Raw genomic sequence first — 19,724 nt, forward strand, 5'->3', positions numbered from 1 at the left:
TCAGATCCAAGACACAGTACTCTTCAGGATCTATCTGCCTGGACACCATTGGTAACAGGAGGCCATTTCATGTGTCCTTTGACAACATGTTCTTGGTTTTTTCCCCTACAGGGTTGGTGCTCAAAAGATACTGGAACCAGCATCACCTTCTGAGACTCCATGATCCTGCCATTACTTTCCAGTTTACAGATTCAGCACACAACCAGGAGCCAGGGTCGCAGCTGTCTGTATCTCAGCCCAAGGCACTTCCCGTGGAGGTGGACGCACCCTCTCCTCCAATGCCACTATCACAGCAGCCCAAGTCAGCTTGGACAATGCCTCTGTGCCCAGCCACCTTCCTCTCAATGAGTGGGGGAGGAGTCCTCCAGCATTCAAGACTCTGGCCCTGGATGTAGGTCTGTTCCCTCCTGCACTTTGCCAGGTGTTCCTGTGGAGGCTCAGGGCAACAGCTAGGGTGTGGAAGGGAGTCTGTTGCTGGCTGCAGTCATGGTTCCCATCCTATCTGCTGTGCCTGCACCCACACGTCCACTTCACTATCAGTTTTCACCACAACCATGGCCAGGAGTCTTTTTTTTGGAGGAGGAGGGGGGGGGGGGGGGAGGGTTGTGAGCACCGCACACACAACCATGCAGCACCACAAGCACCAATAGTTTGACAACTCACTCCAGAGATGGCATATAGCCCAACGATTGCTGTACCAATTTGTTACCACCAAAGAAGGGATATGCACTGGTGCCACAGCAGAGCGGGCAGTTCCAAGTCAGCTTGACTACCAAGAGGAGCACCTTCTACTTGTGTACTTCATGCCACATCAGCACCTTCTAGTGACTCCACATCTGCTCATCTTCAGTGAACATTCTAATGGGGCAAGAACTGTTTACTATCCAGCCTTAGCTTCTGGAATAGTAGTTGAACTACAGGATCTGCTGGCTGAGCTGACCTGTAGTCATCAACAAATGTGTGTGTGTGTGTGTGTGTGTTTTCTTGTCACTAATCGTTATCAGTGTTCTCTCCTGTCATTGTTTTCCTCAGTGCACTATGAACAGTTGAGGGTGGCAATCTCCTGTGGTTGTATCAAAAGTGTCATAGAACAGTAATAGTTCCTCTAAAGATTGCTGCAGACATGATTAGTCAGTACAATTCTGTACCTTTTGGAAAACTGCACTTTCACATTGCTCATCATTATATGTATGTGAAATCATGGCTTTGCTTGTTACTATAGAGTTTCTATATTACTTTGGGATATTAACCATTCCTATTTTATTCATGCTGCATGCTTATTGTTTTTTGTGGTGTTAGCTTGTTCATGCAATTTAAATGTAATGTCATGACTGGTTGACTGCATCATGTGTCGCGTACTCTGATTCTGGGCTGTGACTGGCATATGGGATCGTGTGTCCTGTGGTCTGGCTGACAACAGCAACCTGGACAGCAAAACTTCAATCTCAATGTGTCCAAAGGGAATGTGCTATATTTAGCCTATTTTGTATTTATGCTTTTACATTATGAAAATGTACAGTTTAGATGATGCCTTGCTTAAAAATATCTACAAAACACATCACTTTCAGTACAGTTTCTTTTTCTAAAATGAACTGTAGTGTGACTTCTGTGTAGGGTAATGGTATTGATCAAGATAATGAGGCAGCTGGAGTATTTCTTAACTCCATGAAAGCATTTGACTTAGTACTGCACTAGTGCTTATTAGCAAAAGTATGATTTTTTTTTTAGTACTGCTTCCTCCTCAGTGTCTTAGTGTCTGTCTTGCATTACGGTTCAGTGACAAGTTTTTTAAATGATGAACAAAACATTTTATCAGTTTTGACTCCAAATGAAATGTTGTGCTCAGCAACTGCATTTAATTAAAGTTGGTAAATGTACAGCAATCAGTTTCTAATATTTATTAGCGACTGAGTGCTGTACATTTCTCAACTTTACAACACTGTATACCTGAATACATTACCTTTTCACATTTATTGATGTTAATAATATAGTAATGAACAGCTTGTATTCAATAATTCAAACAGTTCATATATCACAGGTCAGCACATACACTAATGTTATGATAGAGTGGCATCATCTTTACAATGCGCTTCTGCTATCAAGTTCTCACTAACAGGCAGTTTTAGTTACTTAGCCACTGCCTGTGGTAGCTATTCATGAAATAACTTATTGCATGGTGTTTACAACTGAGTACCTAATCTATTACATAGTAATGCTGTTATATCCTAGCCAGTAATGCCACCCGAGCCCACTGCCAAAAGGTTGGCAGCATCAAAGTCCGGACGCCGTCCGCATAAGTAGTGCCAGCGAGACAGGAAATCGCCGCAAGTCTGCGCGCGCCACCGCTGGCTTTTGGGTTCTTAAGCGCTGGAGTCGCGAGCGCTAGGACAGTTCTGTATTCGCCGCTCAGTTGTATACTCGCCACCGAATTGTGTACTTGCTAGTCAGTTGTGTGTTCGTCGCAGCAGAGTTGTTGTTTGTCGTCAGCCGACGCTGACCTAGCCGCTCCGACTCGAACTAGACAGATTTCTGTAGACACGGAGTTCACTACTGTGTTTCTGTATCTTCGTTAATAAAGATAAGTACCGACTTTTATTTAATCAGAGTGTTTGGGTTTTCATCTTTCTGTTCACTGTTCCAGCGGACCGGTCGGCCCGCTATTAAAAGTGTCGCGGTGACTTCGTAAGCCGTTTCTACAGCGAATTGCTTGTCGCTGCGAACGCCGCCACAAAACTGGCGACGAGGACTTCCGAACTCGTGTGCAGGGCTGGTTCAACTTGTTTCTGGTTATACTAATTATAGCGATAATATTTTGGGGGCTGGTTTAATTTGTGTTCACTATGTCTGTCGAATTACAACAGTTGATCTTGTTACAGAGTCAGCAAATACAAAGTCTGGTGGAAGCGATCGCCAAACAAGCGGCTAATCCTCCAACACAAAAGGAACAAGCACAGGCAGCACCACCTTTCCGTGCTTTTGATGCATCAAGAGAAGAATGGCGAGAATATTTCGTGCAGTTGCAGGCGCACATGACAGTCTACAAAATCACGGGTACTGAGCGGCAGCTTTATTTAATTTCCACTGCAGGCGTGGAAGTCTATCGACTACTTTGTAAGTTGTTCCCGGAATCCAAGCCAGAAGCTTTAGACTATGACGTTGTTGTTAGCAAGCTTGCTGAGTATTTCGAGTCGCGAGTTCATGTGGCAGCAGCCAGATTCAAGTTCTTCAGATTAAAGAAACTGCCACATCAATCTAATAAACAGTGGTTAACAGATTTACAGGGCCTCACCCATCAGTGCCGATTTAATTGTGTGTGTGGAGCTTCCTACAGTGATGTCATGTTACGAGACGCTATTACTCAAAACATTGCAGATTCTCGTATTCGTGCTGCTATCTTAAAGTTGCCTGACCCGTCATTAGAGACTGTGATGAACATCATTGAAGCCCAAGATACTTTTGACTATGCTGAGTGTGAGTTAGATCAGCCACGTATTTCTCAAATTGCCTGTGCTAAGCAAGTTATGTCACGCCCGCGGCCCCACCGGCAGAGTCAGACTGTAAACACTAGCCAGCCGCGTCATGTTAAACACATTCGTCAGCCGCGTGTGCAAAATGATAGAGTTAAGTCTTGCCCTAAGTGTGTTCTTGCTCATCCTCGTGAACGTTGCCCGTTAAGAAACGCGGTTTGTCACTTTTGTCAAAGGAAAGGACACATCCAGACTGCTTGTTTGCGTAAACGCAAGAACAATTCTAGTGCTGCCCAGCCCATGGATATTCATGTTCTTCAAAGCCAGCCCGCCCAGAAGGTCGCGTTTAAAGACTCTTCCACGGTTCGTGTGGGTAATAAACTTGTTCGCAATAAGCCACCCACCCAGCCCTCTGCTATGCGACCCAAGCGTAATTCAAACGCTGTAAAACGTAATGTACAGACTGCAAGTGAAGCGGGAGTTGTTGTTCCACCCGCCCAACCCACGAGTTGTCGTAAGCAGCGAACACGCGCTAAACGCTCTGATTTTGTGTCTTCCGCCTCCACTGCACCGATCCAGAGACAGTGTAATAAACTATTTGTGACGCTACGCATCCAGGATAAGACCTTCAATTTTCAATTAGACACTGGTGCGTCTGTGACTCTCATAAATAGTGCTACGTATGCGGCTATCGGCCGCCCTAAACTTTCAGCGGCAAAACATTCTTTGGCTACTTATAGTGGAGAACAAATTCCTGTGTTAGGTGTATGTAGCATGCCAGCCACATTCCGTGACAATACAAAAACAGTTTCATTCACAGTGCTCCGCGCTACAGACAGTGTAAACATTTTCGGATTAGACTGTTTTGACTTGTTTGGCCTGTCTATCCAAGACAATGTGTTGCAAATTAATTCTGTTGTTGTTCCTCAAGACAGCATAACCGTTTTGTGTAAACAATACAGTGACATATTTAAAGACGAACTAGGTTGTGCTGCGAACTTTGCCGCTCATATTACGTTAAAAGATAATGCTCAGCCTCGATTTGTTCGTGCTCGTCCAGTGCCTCACGCCCTCCGGGCACCTGTAGCAGATGAACTTCGTCGTTGGCAAAACAACGGTGTTATTCAACCCGTTTCAGCGAGCCAGTGGGCTTCTCCCTTAGTTATTATAAAGAAACCGTCTGGCAAGTTACGTTTGTGTGCTGATTTTAAGTCGACAGTTAATCCTCAGACTGTCATTGATTCTTTTCCTTTGCCTAGACCGGACGAGCTGATGGATCAGTTAGGGGAAGCTCGTTTCTTTTCCAAAATTGATCTCCATGAAGCATATTTGCAATTGCCCCTCGACGAGCAATCACAACAGTATTTTGTCATAAACACGTCGTTGGGGTTGTTCCGTTTTCTGCGTTTGCCTTTTGGTTGTGCGTCAGCTCCAGCTGTTTTTCAGCGTTTTTTGTCACAACTTCTGGCTAATGTGCCATCCTGTTGCAACTATTTAGACGTTATTGTTGTGTCCGGTCGGACGCCTGCTGAACATTTCCGTAATTTGGAGTGTTTGTTTACAGTGTTGTCTCAGGCAGGCCTACGTTGCAACATCGATAAATGTTCATTTTTCCTTACGGAGATGGAGTATCTGGGACATGTTATTAATGCTCAAGGCATTCATCCCTCCCAGTCACATTTAGCAGCTATTCGTGATTTGCCCGCCCCTCGCAATCTGCAGGAATTGCAAGCAGTTCTTGGCAAAGTGACATATTATATTAGGTTTATACCTAATGCATCACAGATTGCTGCACCGTTGCATCGTCTCCGCCGTAAGAATGTTCCGTTTGTGTGGTCAGCTGATTGCCAATCAGCCTTTCAGCAGCTTAAAGAGGCTTTATTGAATGATCGTTGTCTGGTCCATTACGACCCTAACAAGCCTCTGGTGTTAGCTTGTGATGCCTCTTCTTTCGGCCTCAGTGCTGTGTTGTCTCACCGAGTCGGTAACACCGAACGTCCTATTGCGTTCGCATCTAAATTGCTAAACAAAGCTCAGTGTAATTATAGCCAATTGGACAAGGAAGCGTTGGCTATTGTGTTCGGTGTCACAAAATTCCATCACTACCTCTATGGTAGACCATTCTATTTAGTAACAGATCACAAGCCCCTGACGTCACTGTTTCATCCGTCTAAACCATTTCCTCAGCGGACAGCTCAGAGACTACAACGTTGGGCTCTTTTGTTATCACAATACCAGTATGAGATACTGTATCGCCCTACAGCTCAGCATGCAAACGCTGACGCGCTTTCTAGATTGCCGATTGCTGCGGATGATGTCTTCGATTCCTCTGACGACTCTTGCCATCAGATTGACGCCGATGAGCATCAATCCCTCCGGGATTTTCCGATTGATTATCGTCAGGTGGCACGTGAGACAGCTACGGATCCTCATCTGAGTTTACTATTACGTTTTGTTCAACGTGGTTGGCCGTCCAAAGCAAAGGACATATCGGATCCTGTGGTTCGTCGCTATTATCCGCAACGTCATCTGTTGTCTGTTCCGCACGGAGTTTTGCTGTTACGCACCGAGAATGACCAGCTTCGTGTAGTGGTTCCCCAAGTGCTCCAATCCAAGGTCCTCGACTTGTTGCATCAAGGTCATTGGGGAGTGGTCCGCACCAAGCAGCTTGCCCGCCGTCATTGTACATGGATCGGCATTGATAAGCAGATTACGCAGATGTCTACAGATTGTTCGATGTGTGCCGCACACCAATCTGCTCCGCCTCAACGCTATTTTGAGTGGGCACGCCCTGCCGGTCCCTGGCAGCGGGTACATATTGATTTCGCTGGTCCATATTGGAATTCTCGTTGGCTCATCGTGATAGATGCATTTAGTAATTTTCCGTTTGTTGTGCCCATGCAGTCTACAACATCTGCACAAACTATACAGGTGTTGACTTCAATTTTTTGTATTGAGGGTCTTCCAGAAGTTTTAGTGTCTGACAATGGTCCACAATTTACCTCTGCTGAATTTGAAAGTTTTTGTTCTGCCAATGGCATTCGCCATGTTCTTACTCCGTCGTTCCACCCTTAATCGAATGGTGCAGCGGAACGTTTTGTATGCACATTCAAGGATCATATGGACCGCCTTCGTGCTACGCACTCTCGTCAGCAGGCCCTCATCACGTTCCTGTCGTCGTACCGGACCACGCCACGCGACGGCCCTTCGCCTGCGGAGCTTCTCCACGGCCGTCGTCATCGCACCCTACTACGGTTGTTGCACCCCCCCGGATCGACCCACCGCTTCTGCGCATCGCACGCGTTTTCAGCGCAACGACGCCGTTTTTTTCAGAGTTTATCATGGTCGCCGTCGTTGGGAACGTGGTACCGTGATCAGTGTCCAGGGTCACGGTTTTTATACTGTTCAAGGTGCTACTGGGGTGCACAGGAGGCATCAGAACCAGTTGCGCCGCGCTAGCCGCCCGGATTCTGCCGCTCGTTCTTTGTCCACAGATTTGGTCCGCGGCGGGTTCCAGCCGCGCCTTCCGACTTTGCTGCCGCCCCCAGGGCAGCAGCAGCAGCCGTCGCCGCTACCACGCCGACAGCCCGTCCCGTTGATGCCTCCCGTGCAGCTTCATCCGGGAGCGCCCCAGGTGGTCGCACCGGCGCCTGCGGTCCCTCTTCAGTCGCCACCGCCTTCGGAGCTGATGGACGTCGACCCCTCAGCCGAGCCGCCTTCCCAAGCGGTGGCTGTGCAGCCTGTCCTGCAGCCGCTTTCCTTGGGCACCCCCAAGGAGTCTGACACCGCGGCGCCTTGTCCGGCGCCCACTCAGCAGCCGTCGACGCAGCGTCAGGAGACGCTGCCCCTCTTCGTGGGTCCCGACGCCCCGTCGTGTCCAGTACCAGAAGCTGCGCCCATGGTCACAGGCGTGCACCCTGACCTCGGTTTTCAGTCGGTGTTTCCCGAGGCCCCGCGCAGCCAATGCTGGGGTGCGGACCGGGGACTGCCACTGACAACAGTCTCCGCCCCGGTCTCTTCTGCTACGCCTGCGGCCAGACCCCTCCCCCACCGTCGACGCTCGCCACGTCATTATTCAACGACGGTGCGGCAATTTGGGGGGGAGGAGTGTTATATCCTAGCCAATGTTGCCACCCGAGCCCGCTGCCAAAAGGTTGGCAGCATCAAAGTCTGGACGCCGTCTGCATAAGCAGCGCCAGCGAGACAGGAAATCGCCGCAAGTCTGCGCGCGCCACTGCTGGCTTTTGGGTTCTTAAGCGCTGGAGTCGCGAGCGCTAGGACAGTTCTGTATTCGCCGCTCAGTTGTATACTCGCCACCGAATTGTGTACTTGCTAGTCAGTTGTGTGTTCGTCACAGCAGAGTTGTTGTTTGTCGTCAGCCGACGCTGACCTAGCCGCTCCGACTCGAACTAGACAGATTTCTGTAGACACGGAGTTCACTACTGTGTTTCTGTATCTTCGTTAATAAAGATAAGCACCGACTTTTATTTAATCAGAGTGTTTGGGTTTTCATCTTTCTGTTCACTGTTCCAGCGGACCGGTCGGCCCGCTATTAAAAGTGTGGCGGTGACTTCGTAAGCCGTTTCTACAGCGAATTGCTTGTCGCTACGAACGCCGCCACAAAAGATGCTAACTTCCATCTGATACACAAGAAAGTTTACATTTCAGCAACTAACCATGGACTGACCACTAATGACAGAGTTGCGCACATTGTCGATGATACTGCAGACTGCCTAAAGCATTGTCCTGCACATGAACTTGTAAAAATCAAAATTTATTAAAAACAATGATGATGTGACTTACCAAACAAAAGCGCTGGCACTTTCGTTTGGTAAGTCACATCATCTTTGTTTTTAGATATATTTTTTCCACGTGGAATGTTTCCCTCTATTATATCAAAATTTATTAATACATTTTTAACAGTAAATAAAGGAGAGCAAAACTGAAGGTGACAAAATTATAAGCAGCAAATGAGCAAGTCTTAAACTACGATGTATATTACCAGAAAAGGGCAGAATTAGAAGTACTTTATGTCAACTGTTTCTACTTCTATGGGGATTCACAGAGCCCACCATAAGTTGTTAAAAAATGCAATTTTCCAAATTGAACAGTTAGCAAACCAACAAGCTCTTCTAGTATTTTCAGTAATCAAAAATAATGTATATTCTTTTAAATTTGAGGGATATTCAGAAAGTAAATGTATTAGATATTTATATTTAAAAAATGTGTGTGAAAAAAGTTGCAAGATATTGTTGATAAATTTGATAAGTGTTCTTATACATAACTGCCATTCCATTCAATGCATGTGGTGAGCTGTGGCACAAGCTTCTTTGTGCACTCCTTGAGAACTCTCCCACCAGCTCCTCCACCCTCTACAGAACTTCTCTCTGCATCTGCTTGTCAGATGAACATTTAATTCCATTCATGTGTGCCTTCAGGGAGGTAAAAATATGATAATCTGTAGGCACCAAGTCAGGGGAATGTGCGGTGTGATTTAAATCATCCCAATCAAAATGAATCCAAGAGCACTTCAGTGGCTACGGCTGAGTAAGGATGGGCATTGTCATGCAACAAGTACACTCCTCTCATTAGCATTCCCCTCCTATGGTTTTAAATGTTCCTTTTGGGTTGTTTTAGGGTCTCTTTTTATTGTGGTGTGTTGATGGTCTCACTCCGAGTCATAAATTTGACCAAAATTATGCCTTTTTGGTCACAAAAGACTGAGGTGTGGCTTTGAATTTTTTGGCAGATGGGGGAATTGGTGTGTCACCACATTCATGACTGTCTTTTTGCCTCAGGCATGTAATGAGCCACCCAAATTTTATCTGTAGTCACAACAAAACTCTTAGAACCCTCAACTTCCAATTCAAGTTGCTCAAGAAACTTGTGGGCACTACTGACCCAATTTTTCTTATGCTGCCCTGTCAGTTGTTTTTCATACACTATGAAAATGAAATATAATAGTGTACTTAAGTACCCAGTGAGTGCATAGTAATTTCATATTCATAAATAAGCTTAGTCCAATTAAATTGCATTGTTCATTACATATTACTTGCTAATGTAGCTGAACTGATCTAATTAGTTAACTCAGAAATTTCATTAATTATGAAATACTGTTAATTGAAAATATTCATACAGTACATTATTACATATTTAGTGGGCAGTGGGAAATATATTTTGGCATATAAATGCTTAACATAAAATCCTGAATATACTCTTTTTTTTAATTCTGACGAAATAATAAAATGCCGAGTATACTCGGGCTTATCATTTATGATTGGCACATGTTTTAAAAGGCCGAATTCACTCATTCTATCTTGTGTTTTGGCAGTTCCTTGATATTTTCAGTAGATGTCACTGTGGTGTGTTACTCTGAAATGTATATTTCTGGCAAGAGATGTCTCTAAATCAGGAAGTTGTACTAGCGATCACTCTACAATCTGTTCTTGCAGTTTGCCTGTTATTTCCTCACATTTTATGAAAATGGAGACTGAAGGTGAGTTTGATAATCAATTTAGTGGGTCTGGGAGTTCTGAAGATAGCTATGAAGAGAGTTCGGAAGAAGGAAGTGATGAATCAGTTTCTTCCGAGTGTGACACTGCGAGCACCATAATGTGGTACAAGATAGATCCGTCTAAGCCAGTGCCACCTGCTCCACCACGTTTTCCTTTTACAGGTAAACCTCAAATTAATTGTGAACCCTGTATTGAAGATGTCTTGCATTTTTTGGACAGTTCATTGATGATGGATACATGCAAATTTTGATTACTGAGACCAAAAAATATGCAATACAAACATCCCGCCATGGAAGCCAACAACAATTGATGAAATGTACATATTTGTTGCTGTAATATTGTTAGAAAGCATTGTGAAAAAACCTAAATATCAGATGTACTGGAAAAAAAGAGCTACATTAGCCTCACCAATTTTAGAGGGGTTCTACCATTCAAGGGGTTTGTCAATTTGAAGAAGAACTTACATTTTTCGGACAATGCAACCTATAACGCAGAAAGCCATCCACAACCCAAACTGAATAAAGTATGTCCTATTGTGAGCTACCTGTCATCTAAATTTAGAAACAACTGTGTTCCGGAAAGAGATGTCACCGTAGATGAAAGCCTGCTGTTATATAAAGGGCGACAGGGGTGGATCCAGTATTTGCCACTCAAGAGAGCTAGGTTTGGCATAAAAACATTCATGTTGTGTGAGTCACAGACTGGATATGTTTTGTCCCTAATTATTTACATTGGCAAGGGCACTACATTTGAGGAAGAATACAAGGATCTGCCAATGCAGCCTTGCTAAATATGGGATACTGTTTGACTCTAGATAATTATTATAGTTCTCCCCAGCTTGCTGACCTTCTGCTAACAAAAAGAACAGATATGTATAGCATCATGCGTCCTAAAAGAAAAGAAATGCCGCCTTCTTTCCGGACCAAGAACCTGAAGAAAGGGGAGGTTGCAGCATTCCAGCGAGGTAAACTGACTGCAATGAAATGGAAAGATAAGAGAGACATCTGCATGTTGTCCACTATTCACAATGCAGAAATACAAACACGGGAATAAGATACAAATATACTGCCAAACCAGTGGCTGTATTTGCTTATAATGACACAATGCGGGGTGTGGATAAAGTTTATCAGCATATCGCAAACAATCCATTGCCACACAAGAGGGGTAAAAAGTATTACAAGAAGATATTTTTTCATCTATTGGAACTAGCAGAATGGAATGCCTTTGTCCTATATAAAAAACATGGAGGAAAGCTCACTCCCCTTGACTTTTGCGTGGCTGTTGCTGAACAGCTCATTGACAAACATCAGGTGAAGGAATGTTCACCCAAAGCAGCGGACCGTCCATCAGCAAAATCAACCCCAACGCAACTTGTAGGACGTCATTTTCCATCTACGATTCCTCCAACCGAGAAGAAGCAGCAGAATCCAACAAGAATGTGTAGGATGTGCAGTAGCGTGCATGATGCCAGAGGGAAGAAGGCACAGAGGGAATTAAGATACATGTGTAAAGACTGTGGTGTAGCTTTGTGTATTGATCCTTGCTTCAGGGTATTTCACAAAGCCACAAACATATAAACAATGGCTCTAAATTTTAATGGTTAGTGTTGCTGTTCACGTTTAGTGCTTCGATGCACGGAATTACTGTAATTTTAAGAAGAAAAAAAAGGTTAAGCCTACGAGTATACTCATGATTTTAAACCAGGGGCTATTTAGAGATGAAAATGTTTATTGTTAAGCACCTAAAAAATAATTTCATTGTTGCTGTCATTATTGTGCTTCACTGAATATTTCATTTTGGCAATAAAAAAATTAGTTGAAAAAAGAACCATCATATTGTAAATAATACCTATGTTAAGAGGTTAATGCTTATTATTTGAAACTGCATACCTCCAACTTTTCCACAAGGTATCTAAAATTGTCTAAAACTAATTATCTTCTGAATATTAAAGTATTAGACCATTGCCAACTTCAATTACAAATTATGTTGAAATTATTGTTAGATTCTGAACTTTGGCATTACAATGCTGTTCATATATTTTTATGATCCATTTGATGTGCAGCATTTGTTAATTAACTCACTAATTAGTAAGTTAATATTTTAAGGGTCATAAAATATTTTATTTATGGTGGCACTCAACAATAATAAGTAGTGTGAAATATGTTGCTCATAGTCAAAACTATATATAGGGCTAGCACATCTGAGGTCAGGCAGTCTGCGGCTGAGAGTAAAGGAAGCAACACCAATGCCTCTTGTCATGAGCAAAATGCCATAGTACAACAACTAACATTCTGAAATATTTGCATATAATGCATACAGTTCGTTTTCTTCACTCATAGATTTAATTCATGACTTCTGTGATGGTAATTACTAATTAATTCTGAGTGAGAACTTACTAGAGATACACAGTGATCATTGACACCTATAAACAATGACTGGTCAGCAGGGCAGTGCTGATGGACTTGCTGATTATTTTTGTGCACTATCTTAATTGTATCGAGTTCCTTAAACATGTATGAGGACAGTGATATGGTGAACTGATATGCAAAATGAATCGTTTTGAACCACTGGACTATGTTGTATGATTACTGCACTAGGACAATTGAACAACCTATGAACTGCTGCAGTAGATAGCAATCTGCTTTCTTTTATTTTTAACTGTATGTGAGTCCTGAAATTTGCAATATCAGCAAATGCTTTACATCAGGAGTGTAATTAAAATGTTTTAAATCTACCGCTTGTACAGACCACAGTATTGCTATAGATTATTAGTAGAACTAACATCTTTCAGCCAGTTTTAGAGCCTGTGCAGCTACCAAGAAGAACAAAGGTGGTTTATGCAGAAGGGAGCAGTTTGTTCCACACTGTAATTCAGCAGTCTTCATGAACAGTTTCCTCAAACTTTTGCACCAACTTTTCAGTCAGAACGTAAGTCTGCCTCCACTAAACTCCCTACATCACTTAAACACACTCATTCTGTTCGTAACACATTTGCCATAAACTGTTCTGACTAATGGAAAAATTTTGGTATTTGTTATCCTTTCCACAAGTAGGAAGCAGATCATTGCATGTGGCTCACACTTAGCAGGATTTCTTATCAACATCTTTCCCACAAATGGACACTACAACATGAGTTTACTACTGTGTTCCTTCAATGATCACTGTTCTGGTCTGGGGACCTCCCTCCTCCCTTTTTTTCTCTGCCAATCGATGTTGCCAACCCTCAAAAAACCAAAAGCCACAGCCTGTTTTGGTCACAGTACACTTACTTTCTGAACATTTCTCAAACTGTTTCCAGGGAAACTAACTTAAATTATTATCAGCAACCAGGAAATTATGGCATGAATAATAACAATAAAAACAGTTTCTGTTCCTGTGTTATCCAAGGACAGAGACTTTAATGCTACTGACAGACCTCTGAAATGACCAGAATTTCATGGGATGCTGTGAGAGATTCTTTGATAAGTATCTACTATGATTGTTGTTGAAGGCATCACATGTTGTTATTTTGATATCCAAACATGTTTTCTTTAGCATCAATCTACTTATAAACCCTATGCTCTGTTTTATACCTATTGTGCAACAGTCTGTTTCTTTAGAAGTTTCTTTACAAAGAGTATGCCATGGAGGGTCCCTCCCACCATGAACTGTTTTACTAGATAACCTATGTACCCAATGTTCAATTAACTAATCTCTAAAATGTAGCTGCAGTTCCTCTATGCACTTTGCCCTAAATATAAATGTTTCCAGTCCAATGTAGATTGTTATGAAGGTTAATGACACCTGGCTGAGCATGTTAGGCAGTTTGTATGTTTCCAGAATGAGATTTTCACTCTGCAGCGGAGTGTGCAACGATATCTGCCAGGGCATTTCAGTTTCAGTTTGTATGTTGTTTTATAATAGTTTTGTACAGTACTAATTTATTACTTATGTATAAAATGAAAACAAAACTAGTTCTAGTGAAACTGACACTCTGAACAGTAAAAAAACTGTATGGTGCAATTCAGCACCAAACATTAAAAGAGTCAGATATCAAAGTATATGGTAAGCAGCTGATACATTCACACTCTTTGAATTAAATTTGTACAAGTAATTCAGCTAGAATATGTATGTTGATTTCCAATCAAACAAGTTAAACAGTCATGCATTTACATTTCAAAAACAGGGTATCTCAAAAGGTTAAGTTTAACTTAAATGTGTTTTAACACCTTGTTTGGTTTATGTGACAGACAAACTAGCAAAGTTGTGTTTGCGTGTGTTCCAGATTGTCTTGAGTGAAGCACGATGACAACATTTCAAGAAAGGCTCAGTATGTGGAACGGTTTATTCAGTCCAAATTGGACATGCAGGTTCAAAGGAACTTACAAATGCAATAAACAAAGCAAATCACCCTCAAAAATGTGTATACACCAGTGGTACATGAATGTAATGCAACAGGAAGTGTTGATATGAAGCACCATACTTTATGACACAGAAAAAGTGAAGTCAACAAAGAATTGATATGGTTGGCTTTTCAGTGTTCACTGCAGATGTGTGTTTGGAAGGTGTTTCAGGAGCTGCAAATCGCTAGGGCAACCATGCACTGGGTCCTTTGAAAATGGTTGCCGATGTATCTATACCAATTGCAGCTGTTGTACACATTGAAATCAGCATACTGTGATGAAAAACATATTTAACAGCCCAAAAGTGAATGTGTGATGGTGTCTGATAGTTGATCATATTGTGGGATCATTTTATTCTTCAGAAAAAAACAGTTAATTCTAACAATTACCTTGATATGCAGGAGCTGTTTGCACTGTCATAACTGGTTGACTGCCAACACACAGTATTTTTCTAACAAGGCAGTGCACTGCCACACTGGTCTCAGACTGTGTGAAATTTTCTAGACCGAGTGTTTCTAGATCATTGGACTGGCCAGGGTTGTCCATTCCCTGGCTTCCTAGATCACCTGTCATTACATTGATGGATTCATTTCATTTGGGGTACAGAGTCTACCAAATGCCTGTCAATTATTTAAAGAACCAAATCAATACTACCATAGCTACAATTAATGCAGATACACTCCTAGAAATGGAAAAAAGAACACATTTACACCGGTGTGTCAGACCCACCATACTTGCTCCGGACACTGCGAGAGGGCTGTACAAGCAATGATCACACGCACGGCACAGCGGACACACCAGGAACCGCGGTGTTGGCCGTCGAATGGCGCTAGCTGCGCAGCATTTGTGCACCGCCGCCGTCAGTGTCAGCCAGTTTGCCGTGGCATTCGGAGCTCCATCGCAGTCTTTAACACTGGTAGCATGTCGCGACAGCGTGGACTGAACCGTATGTGCAGCTGACGGACTTTGATCGAGGGCGTATAGTGGGCATGCAGGAGGCCAGGTGGACGTACCGCCGAATTGCTCAACACATGGGGTGTGAGGTCTCCACAGTACATCGATGTTGTCGCCAGTGGTCGGCGGAAGGTGCACGTGCCCGTCGACCTGGGACCGGACCGCAGCGACGCACGGATGCACGCCAAGACCGTAGGATCCTACGCAGTGCCGTAGGGGACCGCACCGCCACTTCCCAGCAAATTAGGGACACTTTTGCTCCTGGGGTATCGGCGAGGACCATTCGCAACCGTCTCCATGATACTGGGCTATGGTCCCGCACACCGTTAGGCCGTCTTCTGCTCATGCCCCAACATCGTGCAGCCCGCCTCCAGTGGTGTCGCGACAGGCGTGAATGGAGGGACGAATGGAGACGTGTCGTCTTCAGCGATGAGAGTCGCTTCTGCCTTGGAGCCAATGATGGTCGTATGCGTGTTTGGCGCCGTGCAGGTGAGCGCCACAATCAGGACTGCATACGACCGAGGCACACAGGGCCAACACCCGGCATCATGGTGTGGGGAGCGATCTCCTACACTGGCCGTATACCACTGGTGATCGTCGAGGGGACACTGAATAGTGCACGGTACATCCAAACCGTCATCGAACCCATCGTTCTACCATTCCTAGACCGGCAAGGGAACTTGCTGTTCCAACAGGACAATGCACGTCCGCATGTATCCCGTGCCACCCAACGTGCTCTAGAAGGTGTAAGTCAACTACCCCGGCCAGCAAGATCTCCGGATCTGTGCCCCATTGAGCATGTTTGGGACTGGATGAAGCGTCGTCTCACGCGGTCTGCACGTCCAGCACGAACGCTGGTCGAACTGAGGCGCCAGGTGGAAATGGCATGGCAAGCCGTTCCACAGGACTACATCCAGCATCTCTACGATCGTCTCCATGGGAGAATAGCAGCCTGCATTGCTGCGAAAGGTGGATATACACTGTACTAGTGCCGACATTGTGCATGCTCTGTTGCCTGTGTCTATGTGCCTGTGGTTCTGTCAGTGTGATCATGTGATGTATCTGACCCCAGGAATGTGTCAATAAAGTTTCCCCTTCCTGGGACAATGAATTCACCGTGTTCTTATTTCAATTTCCAGGAGTGTATTTTGTGCCAAGTGTGGGTAGTGCTGGCTGCTGTGCATGCTACCAATGGAAAATTAATTGAATGTCATATAAACTGTGAGATAGTGTGTCACATAAGCCAAACATGGTGACTAAAATTATTTGAGGACAACCATTTTGGCCATAACTTCATTTTTTAGTACAAGTGTAAATTCTGTGATATTAAAAAAATGCACCTTGTTCTTGCTACTTGAGCAACATCTCACTATTGTGGGGATTAACTGCCAAATGAAGCCTGCCTCTGTGTCTACAGCTCAAAGCATCGAGGTGCAAAGTAGTTCCAAGCACCTTACCAGATTGCATGTGTAAGGAATTTTGCAAATGATGACAGACATAAATTTTCAGGAAAACTATGTTTCTTCACTTGTCAGTAGTTGTAAATATGTTTGTTCTAATAATTAAATTTAATTAAAATTAGTAAGTAGTCAAATTACATGAAATTCACTAATACTCCATGAAAATATATGTGGCTTTTTTCAAATTACACTACTGGCCATTAAAATTGCTACACCAAGAAGAAATGCAGATGATAAACGGGTATTCATTGGACAAATATATTATACTAGAACAGACGTGATTACATTTTCATGCAATTTGTGTGCATAGATCCTGAGAAATCAGTACCCAGAACAAATACCTCTGGGCATAATAATGGCCTTGATACGCCTGGGCATTGAGTAAAACAGAGCTTGGATGCTGTGTACAGGTACAACTGCCCATGCAGCTTCAACGTGATACCATAGTTCATAAAGAGAAGTGACTGACGTATTGTGGCGAGCCGGTTGCTCAGCCACCATGGACCAGACATTTTCAATTGGTGAGAGATCTGGAGAATGTGCTGGCCAGTGCAGCAGTCGAACATTTTCTGTATCCAGAAAGGCCCGTACAGGACCTGCAACGTGCAGTCGTGCATTATCCTGCTGAAATGTAGGGTTTCGCAGGGATCGAATGAAGGGTAGAGCCACGGTTCGTAACACATCTGGAATGTAATGTCCACTGTTCAAAGTGCCGTCAATGCGAACAGGAGATGACTGAGACGTATCACCAATGGCACCCCATACCATCTTGCCGGGTGACACACCAGTATGGCGATGACAAATACATGCTTCCAATGTGCGTTCACCGCGATGTCACCAAACACGGATGCGACCATCATGATGATGTAAACTGAACCTGGATTCATCCGAAAAAATGACATTTTGCCATTCGTGCACCCAGGTTCGTCGTTCAGTACACCACCACAGGTGCTCCTGTCTGTGATGCAGTGTCAAGGGTAACCACAGCCATGGTCTCCAAGCTGACAGTCCATGCTGCTGCAAATGTCATCTAACTGTTCTTGCAGATGGTTGTTGTCTTGCAAATGTCCCTGTCTGTTGACTCAGGGATCGAGACGTGGCTGCACGATCCATTACAGCCATGCAGATAAGATGCCTGTCATCTCAACTGCCAGTGATATGAGGCCGCTGGGATCCAGCACGGTGTTCCGTATTACCCTCCTGAACCCACCAATTCCATATTCTGCTAACCGTCATTGGATCTCTACCAATGCGAGCAGCAATGTCGTGATACAATGAACTGCAATTGTGATAGGCTACAATCCGACCTTTATCAAAGTTGGAAATGTGATGGTACGCATTTCTCCTCCTCACATGAGGCATCACATCAACGTTTCACCAGGCAACGCCGGTCAACTGCTGTTTGTGTAAGAGAAATCGGTTGGAAACTTTCCTCATGTCAGCATGTTGTAGATGTCTCCACCGGCGCCAACCTTGTGTGAATGCTCTGAAAAGCTAATCATTTGCATATCACAGCATCTTCTTCCTGTCTGTCAAATTTCGCATCTGTAGCACATCATCTTCGTGGTGTAGCAATTTTAATGGCCAGTAGTGTATATTTCCTCTCAAATGTCTTAAATTAAATAATATAACCAGGGATGAAAAAATATAGATTAAAAGTTAAGTGTGAGGAGTCAAACTGTCACTTCATACATGTTTGCCCCACAATGCTCGATTGCTAACCGCTTGACCACCATGAACTCTTAATATCTGGCACCTACACATACACATCAGTTACAAAATACATGCATAAAGCTTCCTACTGCTACTACTTCCTTACTACTTGCACATTATGTTGTTTTAATGGTCAACTAAAGGTGTGCATAGTTTGGAGTAAATCTGTGATCCCAATGTCATGGCCCTCCCTTGTAAGTATAATATGGAACAGGTAGGTAGTTACCTTCAGTGATACTCTTAATGCTTGTTAGCAAAAATAGGAGTAATAAGTTTTTTTTACAAACTTAGCTTAATATGTTATTTTAGAAACTCACATCCACAAGTTCTTCAAAGGTTTCATTGGTCACAGGTTTTCCACCAAAGTAAAATTCCCTTATTTTGTTTGCTGCAGTCTCTCTCTCTGCTTTGCTGTGTAAACGAAGATCTGGACCAATAACTTTTATAAAATTATCATTGAGATTCTTCACTTTCTCTGGATCATCTGCCAGACCAGTCCCTGAAACAATTAAGGAAGTTAGACAAGACAAGCAACAGATTTTTGAGCACGCATTAAGAGCAAGATGTATGGTAACTTTCATTGTGATTTCAACTACATACATTTCATCAGAAATTTCCCTTCCCTGCTGGCAACACCAGTAAGGAGAGGCACATTTATGTATTCGCCTTTGTGCAATATATCTGCTGGATGCTCTGTAAGGAAGGCACCCTCAACATTTGGCTCCACTGAGGGTACAAAAACGAACATAAACAGCCGTTCCTTGTCCTGCAATAATAGAATGTAACATGTTATAGCTTGCATAATTGAATTTACTGGGGGAGAGGGGTAGGTGGTTCTTTATTTTTGTCTGTGGATCATTTCTTAGAATGACATTGGACAAGTCATGTTTATATAAAGCATACGTATACATAGCAAAAATACAGTGACAAATATCATTTAACGTATGATTGCATTTATAATAGACTTTTCATAAAAAATGTTATTAAAAGTACATTATGAAAGGCATCAGTGATAATATCGTTCATTTTTCTGTAAGTCCTTGGTCTTTTTTTTTTTTTTATTTATTTATTGTTCCATGGGACCACATTAAGGAGAAGTCTCCATGGTCATGGAACGAGTCAATACATGAAATTATAACACGATTGTAGAAACAGATAAAATGAAATATAAGAAACATATTAAGGCGACACATCGTTAGTTTAAATAAAGAAAATCAAGAATGTAACACCGGA

The 19,724-nt window shown here is 43.4% G+C and overlaps 2 protein-coding genes across 3 annotated transcripts in view; both read right to left on the minus strand.

Annotated features, from left to right (window-relative positions):
- The window catches only part of LOC126457930 (juvenile hormone esterase-like), a 561,537-nt gene that overhangs the window by 187,482 nt on the left and 354,331 nt on the right, over positions 1-19,724 (minus strand). The gene's annotated exons all lie outside the window — the stretch shown is intronic.
- LOC126457931 (esterase FE4-like) overlaps positions 1-19,724 on the minus strand; it is a 179,200-nt gene that overhangs the window by 43,018 nt on the left and 116,458 nt on the right. For both annotated transcript variants that reach the window (XM_050094642.1, XM_050094641.1), the window contains exons 7-8: positions 19,092-19,257; positions 18,809-18,990 (exon numbers count right to left, since the gene is read on the minus strand). In XM_050094642.1, coding sequence (XP_049950599.1) covers positions 18,809-18,990; positions 19,092-19,257 — 348 coding nt within the window. The remainder of the gene's footprint in view (positions 1-18,808; positions 18,991-19,091; positions 19,258-19,724) is intronic.

This window comes from Schistocerca serialis, chromosome 2, assembly GCF_023864345.2.
Source record: "Schistocerca serialis cubense isolate TAMUIC-IGC-003099 chromosome 2, iqSchSeri2.2, whole genome shotgun sequence".
NCBI classification, from domain to species: Eukaryota; Metazoa; Arthropoda; class Insecta; order Orthoptera; family Acrididae; genus Schistocerca; species Schistocerca serialis.